Consider the following 8,195-nt stretch of genomic DNA (forward strand, 5'->3'; position numbering starts at 1 on the left):
TATCTTTTCAGTTATCTGGAAAGGTCCGTAGTATCGCATACTAAGCTTTGGAAAAAGCCTCTCCTTTCCCTTTTTGTTTCTTAGGCGTGCCTTCTCAAAAGTAAGAGCACCCAATCCTCCTCCTTCAGTTTCAAGTCGCGACGATGGCGATCCGCTGCCTTTTTCTGTCGTTCTTGAGACTCTTGCAAAGTCTCGTGAACCTTGGCAAAAGCCGTATCCAAATCTCGCGAATATTCATTCGCTTCAAATATCTAATCTTTCGTGCTCAGGAAGGATGGAACCTTCGCAGCACTTTCAACAATCTCACATGGCGTCTTCCCCGTCGAAGAGTGTATCGTGTTTTTGTAGGCAAATTCGCCCAAAGGTAAGTTCTTTTCCCATTGAGTCTTCTGATCCGAGATACAAGACTTCAATAAATCTAAAATCACTGAATTGGCAATTTGAAATTGCCCGTCAGTCTGCAAGTGGAACGATGACGAGAACTGCAATTGCGTGCCAATGTTCTCCCAAATTGCCTTCAAAACAATGATCTCAGAAGTGCCATGGAATCAGAAAATCATCGTGATCATTCTATGTTCTTGGGAGATCAAAAATGAAATTCATTGCAATACTCTCCCAAGGGTGGGTGGGTATGGGTAAAGGCTGTAAGAATCCCTGTGCCTTATGCCTGTCAAACTTGACCTTCTGGCATACCAAGCAATTGCGCACAAACTTTGCCACATCCTTTTTGCGTCTCGGCCAAAAGAAGTATCTCTCTACCCCCTTCATGGTGGTAGCAATGCCGCGGTGACCCGTAAAAGGTGGACAGTGGCATTCAGTCATAACCTTTGCCCTTAAGAGTTGTGTAACGCACAACATAATCTTTTTTCATCAAGTAGCCTTCCGAAGGGAGTATCCAGCTACTGTCTCCCCATCTCGTATCCGTGTGAAAATATCTGCAAAATCTGTGTCTGTGGCATTTTGATCGACCATATCCTCGAAGCTTCTATGATGTATCGCAAAAATAGCCAGAACCAACGGCTTCCGAGACAAAGCATCTGCCACCACATTCTTCTGTCCCTGCACGTGGACAATCTAGAAGTGAAACTGTGACAAGATGTTCGCCCACCGCATCTGCTTTTCCGAAAGCTGCTTCTGTGACAAGAAGTAGCGCAAACTCTGATGGTCTGTGAAGACAGTAAAATCCGCTCCGAGTAGGTAATGCCGCCATTGAGTAAGAGCGTGGATAACCGCCAAAAGATCTTTCCCATAGATCTGTGCTGTCATCTCCGGCCTAGAGAACAAACGGCTCTCGTAAGCTATGACATGGCCTTCTTGCATCAAGACCGCACCCAGACTACGACCACAAGCATCACAATATACTTCAAATGACTTCTGCAAGTCCGGCAACGTCAAAACAGGTCCTGTAGTCAATTTCTCTTTCAAGGTCCGAAAGGCAGTCACCTATGTGGATCCCCACGAGAAAGGTACTCCTTTCTATGTCAAGATATGCAAAGGGGAAGCAACCTCTACAAACTTTCGTATGAACCGCCTGTAGTACGAACACAGTCCCAAGAAGCTTCTAACTTCATGGATATTCCTCAAATCGGGCCAATCACGGATAGTCTCTATCTTGGCCGGGTCCATTTGCATTCCTGCTGCTGACACAATGTGTCCCAAAAAGTGTATCTTTGGTAGGAAAAAAAATTCACTTTTCTTTGCATTAATCACTAATGTGTGATCTCGTGATGCCTGAAAGACTTAGCACATGGTCTCTGTGTTCTGACTCATTCTTGGAGAAAACAATGATGTCGTCAAAGAAAGTGCCAACAAATAGCCTGTACTCTCGAAAAATCCTGTCCTTCATCCGGTTAAATGTCGTAGGAGCATTGGTTAAGCCAAAAGGCATCACCAAAAACTCAAATAACCCAAAAGTCGTCCGAAAAGCTGTCTTGTAGACATCTCCTGGCGCTATCCTGATCTGATGATATCCACTCTTCAAGTCAATCCTGCTAAAGCACAAGGATCCTTGTAACCTGTCGAGTATATCATCGATCCTAGGAATCGGAAATCTGTTCCTGATGGTGATTTCGTTGAGAGCGCTGTAATCGATGCACATTCTCCAAGATCCGTCTTTCTTCAAAACCAACAACACTGGAGAGCAATACGGTGAAGTACTAGGCTGGACAAGACCCTTTTCCAAGAGGCTTTCACTGGGTTCATAATCTTTTCATTCTGTACTCGGCTCACACGATAAGGTGGCCGATTTGGTGGCGTGCTTCCAGGTATCAGATCAATGGTTTGATCTTCAGGCCCTTTGAAAAGCAATCGGCATCAGCGTGGAGAAAAATCTTGGCGTTCTTTTGATCAGGTCAAAACATATTCAACCTTTATCCATCGTTCAGTTCTCTCCCAAAAGAACGAGTAAGAAACTGAAGTTCATCAAGTACAATCTCTTAGCCCTTCATTTATCAAAGTCGCTTTCTCAGCCCGGTAGTTAACTACGGCGTAGTTCTTGTGGTACCAAGGGATCCTAAGTAGAACGTCACTCGCGTGCCCTGAACACCCCTGTCATTGCAAATGAAGTTTGCCAATGCTCGGTGTAATGGCAACATCCCATCAGGGTGCCAGTCGAACTACCTCCGCTTGTGGCGTCAGTCTGTCGGGCGTAATTCCAAATCGAGCCGCAAATTCCAAGTGAAAAGAAGTTGGCCTTGGCTCCTTCAAAAGAGCTTCCTGATCCTTCACTTTGCCCCAAAAGCGGCAAAGTTTGTACTTTCATTCATTAGATTCGGTGCAGGTCCCACGCCATGTGGTACTAGATCTGCTTTTCTATCTGCCTTTTCTGCCACGTTGCTCAGCTGCTCTTGAACTCTCAGGCCTGTCGTCGTCTTTATCATTCTGTTCTTTCTGTGCCTTTTTAGGGCACTTCGCGGAGATATGTCCATGTTCCCCACATCCAAAGCACTTCCCCTCTCTGATGAAGCGAGCTCTCTCCTCAGGAGTAAGCTTGGGTCGTGCATCCTTTCTCTCTGGGTTGCTCTTTCTCTTTCTACTTTCATTCCCAAAAGTCTGTCCGGTTCGTTGTGTCGTGACCTCATCTGTGGGGTAGGTCAGACTGCCAGAGTGAATTGCAAAGCCCCGCTTCGCATGACTCGTCAACTCCTAAATAGAAGCTGACTTCTGTTCCAAGCAGGGATCTCGGATCTTTGTAGGTAGACCCAAGGTAAACCGCTCAATCTGTTCTCTGAATGAGATCTTCTTGAATGAAGAGGCGGGTAGAAAAGAGCTCCAGAATCTTTCACAATAAGCATTGATTGTATCTTTCTTGGTCATCCGAAGATGGTTCCAAGCAGCTCGTATATCTCGTTCATATTCTTGCGTCAACTAAGAAGAAATAAAAAGCTTCTTAAATTTCAGCCATGTAACTAGCACAGTCTTGCTTAATAGAAGCGTGGACCACCAAGTTTGAGCTTTCCCCTTAAAATAAGAGGCAGCTCTCCGAATCTTGGAGTGCTCTGAATAGTGTCCTCCCGCGAAAGCGATGTCAAACTGCTGTATAAAAAACAAAGCCTTCGAAGCATCTGAGTATCCTGAAAAAGTATCAAACTTGATCTAGTGGCCACCTTCCTTAAACTCTCGGACTTTCTTGCTTTTATCTTCGAGAAAGTAATATTGGTTGGCTTTGTAAAAATTCTTCTTGTTCGCATAAAAGTTTCCGTTGTCAGAGTCTGAACTGTCCGTAGATGAGTCCTCTGTAGAAGTGTCACTCACTGGGCGAGACTTAGACTTCTTTGCCTTTTTCTTGCCGTTTATGAAGCGTTGTTTCTTGCTTCGCTTGTTGCTTTTCCTGTCTTCTTCGCTCGAGTCTGAAGAGCTAGAAGAACTGTCAGAAGAAGAAGAAGAAGAAGAAGAACTGGGTAAGCCTTCAAACTTGACACGCTTCTTCAGTTTCTTTGCCTTGTCGAATGTCGACCGACGACCCAAATATCCCGGGAAGTCAGTGCCTTTCTTCTGCTTTTTGCCATGCTTTTTGTTCTTCTTTTGCACATCAAAAAGCTGAGCAATCCGTGCATAAACCACATTCTCCAGTTCCTTCTCCGTATATTTCTTGGAGGCAGAAGGTTTCTTGAGAGCGGGTTTCGGGAGTGGTGTGGTGGTTCTTTGCCACTCCGTCTATTCCGCTTCCAAAGAGGTCTGGTTCATATATTTTGCCATCTTCGGGTCCTTGGAAAAATTGAGCATCATCTTTGTTGCATTGCCAATCAATTGACGACGCTCCATCTCTTGCCGCTCCGCCTGAGTAGGTTGAGGCCGGGCCATACTCTGTGCCGGAATCTTTGTTGTGATCCCTGCCCGCATCTCCAGATGCAGAGGGAGTCCACTGATCATTGCTTGAAGCCATAGGTGCCGCGGAAAAAAAATTGAGGATCGGATTTCCTTTAGAAGAGAAATCGGCCGTGCTCTGATACCACTGTATAAAAATCCAATTGCGACAGCACCAAATAACCACTTCAAAACAATTCACAGATCACAATAGATTTGCACTGGCCCGGTGGAGTTCCGCGCCTAGAGATATTGGCCCCAAAGACTGCCGCCCCTTTCGGTATTTCTTTTTGTATTAATCAATTCAAAGTACAAGAGAGTGGGTCGGGATTCACTCTCAGACTCTGCGTCCAGATGCTCTGAGAAGTGAGGCTCTCACCACTAATTTAAAGGTTACAAGGGATGCCCAAAAGCAGAGCCCCAAAAGCTTCAAATCAAAAGCAACTGCTCTCTCTCTCTCTCACAGAGAGTCAAAACTTGAAAGCAAAAGCATTCTCTCTCTCTTTCTCATTGCGTAGAGAAAAAGCAAGATTCGCGTCGCTCATCTTTATTTTAATATTATTATTTTATTAAAGGATCCGCGATTTCCAGAAATTAGGGTTTTTGGCAGAAATTAGGGTTTGCAGGAATTTTAGGGTTCCTGGCAGAAATTAGGGTTTCTGCTTTCCACCACGTCATCACTTTGTGACAGTTCTTGACTGGCTCCAAGTGGCTGTTGAGTTCTCACACCACACAAGGGACACCACACAGGGGACCTGGGGGTGACAGATTTGGTACAGACACTTTGGCCTCAAGCCAAGTTTTGTGTGACGCCACCGGATGCAGCAAGATGTAGACACCTTGTGGTGCACTTGTTTGCTGACACTCAAAGCCCCCCTTGCTATGTATTTGTACATAGCTTGCATCCTAAAAACATGTATCCCTTTTCTCAAGAAGAGAGCCTTCGATTTAAACCAAAAAACTCTCCTATGCCATAATATTAAAATCCAACCTTGGTGGATTGTAGACTCGTTATATGATGTAACCATAAACTTACCCACAGAAGCTAATGCCATCTTCTCAGCTGACATAAATATGGACTAGAGATTTCACACTGATTAATTTTTACCGATTAGCTGTCTAAATCTTGTGATGAAGTTGCTGTGTAGGGCACAAACATAAAGCTCCTGGGATCTGTGGGTCAACGGAGTGAAGGGTGGTGTCAAAAGAACATAGGAACAGACATAGGAGAAAATTGCAGACTCTGAGAAAACAGCAGCTGTCAAGTTGCATAACTAAGCCAGAAAGGCTCTTAGATGTTTGGAGAAATAAAATGCTTGCTAGGTCTGCATATCACATGATCCCCACTTTTGTAGGAGCAAGGCAACACTGGTATTGAATAAGGATTGGGAGGCATCATGTTTGAGGCAAGCAGTCCTGTAAAAAAGGATGCTGGTTAGTTTCTTGCTTGCAGTCTCAAGTTTATATGCTGGCTCCAACTGTCATCCCTTCCTCCCCTTCTGGCAAGTGCTTCTGGGAGAAGAAGTGTCTTCATGCTACGGACGTCTACGCAAACCTTCATTTGTTTTACAGAATGGTCGTGCGTAAGGAAGATCTCATTTGTACTCTGAAAAGAATTACTCAAGGCTATACTGCCTCGTCACCATTTCTCCATCATGGATGCTAAGTAGCTGTCTTTCACAAAATCAATGCTACTAGCAACAGACAGGCAGGCCCTCACAGATAGCGCACTGAAGGATAGAAAGTTCTTCCTGAAATTGTAGTTTAGTAGCAAAAAAGACCAAATTTTATTTAGTTCAAGGCTTGCTTTTAGCTTGAAATAAGTTTGTAATTGGTGTGATGTCTTTCTTTGGTTGCAGCTGATGAAGAGAGCAAAGTTATCAGGAATTTTCTCCTAGAGATCCTACAAAAAGGCGGGGGATGAGGTTGAGATGGAAAGGTATTACACAGTATTTGGGCACCCCTCATCTTGAGCAAGGAGAAATAGGAGTTTTACATAGCCACCGGCTTTGATTAAGGTGGCAAACTCTTAAAAGACCGACCTATTCATAGCTTACCTTTAAACTAATGATCTTTCACTACATTATGTTTTAGGAAACAACTTTGTACTTCTAGAGCAACCTAAGTTGCAGAATAATTATTTTCGTCGCTGTAGGCAGAGTAGAATGCTTTACTAAGCTAGTAAAACCTTTGCAAGAGGGGGTTGTTCTCTTATTTTGCAATTGTAGGAAGCCAGTAACTCAAGTTAGAGTCAAACCAATTTCATTATCAACGATAATATGCCTTTATCTCAGACTTACTCGAGGGCCTGCAACACCATCTGCACGTACTAAATTCCTTTTGTAGGGACTGACCTCACAGTAAATTTTACAATGACAAAGGTTATGGTATTCAAACACTTTGACACAATGGGTGACCAGATCCATGCATCTACTCTCATTTTGAGGAGAAAAAATTGGAGTATCTGAAGGAATATGTGGATTTGGGAGGCATTTTTGGTCCACGATTCTGGTTGAAGGAGCGGCTGAGGCCCAATTGGGGCTACGCAGCATTATGTGCACTTGAGAGGTAGTGAGGTTACATACAGTTTCCGGAGCCTTGAAGGAGTGGCTACTCAGCATTAGGTGCACTTGGGAGTCAGTGAGCTTACATATAGCTCCGCACCAAACTTTGGATGTTTGATATGCTAGTCAGGCCTACCGTACTGCATGGAGCTGAGATTTGGAGATGCAGCCAATATCACATTCGTTTAAGCCCACTCACTGCTCGGAGAGAAATTGTTATGATGGTTAAAGTTAGTCTAGAGAGATTGTCGATCATGATGATTTCACACATAACCAAGAGTAAGTCATCCACCCCACATTCTATTGTTAGTGTTGGGGGCTACAGCAGTGTTGGGTGTGGTATATCTCGGGGGCCTCTTTTGCTGTGAAGTGGAAATGTTGGTGATACAATGTGGTGGGATCTTCAACGTGTTTGTGGATCATATCTACAAATGTAGCCGCATTTGAATTTCTTATGAAGATACTAGTGCGTTTCTCTTCCTTAGATCTCATTGACACTCCTTCGGTTGGCAACTTCAAAGCCTCCAACACAATGTCTTTGGTGATATTGACCTCTATGACTTATCCTGATGGATCACTGATGCGGGCAATCACATCCTTGTGAATAGACCTCAAGAGGTCGTAAGACCTCTACAAGTCTACACCGCATGGCTCCATTTCGTAAAATGATAGCAATCCTAGCTGCTTGTTGGCTTCCCGTATGACTGGATCCTTGGCCACATCATATACTTCCTTTGGTAGAGTTGGAGCTTCACTGCCTTGTTGTCTGCATTCTTGAATCTACCCTAGAAAATGGCAACATGATGATCTCAAGCTTGGCCTTTGATATATATCCCTTCTTTGCTACCTTGATGGATCTTTCTTCCAATTGGTAGTTTGGGAGCTCTTGGAGTCTTTTCTTCAAAATTTTCTTCTTTTGGGCTAGCCTTGGGGATGTATGCATTGAACTTGTAAGTTGGAAACATAGTTTTTCCTATTAGGTACACTTCAGAGTGAAATACCAACTTGGGACAAAAACTTTTAAAGTAGGATAATATGTGTTCCTATTATATCTAGGGCTAGATTTTTTGCATGATCTTTTAAATTTGACTTCATGCATCAAGGGCATTAGGAATAAGCACCGATTGGCTTTTGGAAGAATTTAGATCGGTGAAGTGAGATATGGGGTAATTTTTGGAAAAGATGGCTCTGAAACTGGCCAAGTGTGAGAAGGAATACATTGGATGTCCAAATTTTACCCAGACTTGATGGGTTGGCTTGTGATGACATGGGGAAACAAGCTGTATCAAAAATTTGTGGAGTTGAGCTGATTTGGAGCACGACTAT

General features: G+C 43.8%; 1 protein-coding gene across 1 annotated transcript in view; it reads left to right on the forward strand.

Moving 5' to 3' along the window:
• Positions 1-6,503, forward strand: part of LOC147463473 (uncharacterized) — a 126,744-nt gene extending 120,241 nt beyond the window's left edge. The window contains exon 7 of the mRNA XM_086489053.1: positions 6,165-6,503. Within this exon, the coding sequence (XP_086345179.1) occupies positions 6,165-6,229 (65 nt within the window). The 3' untranslated portion in view covers positions 6,230-6,503. The remainder of the gene's footprint in view (positions 1-6,164) is intronic.
• The last annotated feature ends 1,692 nt before the right edge of the window (positions 6,504-8,195 follow it).

Source organism: Adiantum capillus-veneris, chromosome 2 (genome assembly GCF_014529385.1).
Source record: "Adiantum capillus-veneris isolate H3 chromosome 2, ASM1452938v2, whole genome shotgun sequence".
In the NCBI taxonomy this organism is placed as follows: Eukaryota; Viridiplantae; Streptophyta; class Polypodiopsida; order Polypodiales; family Pteridaceae; genus Adiantum; species Adiantum capillus-veneris.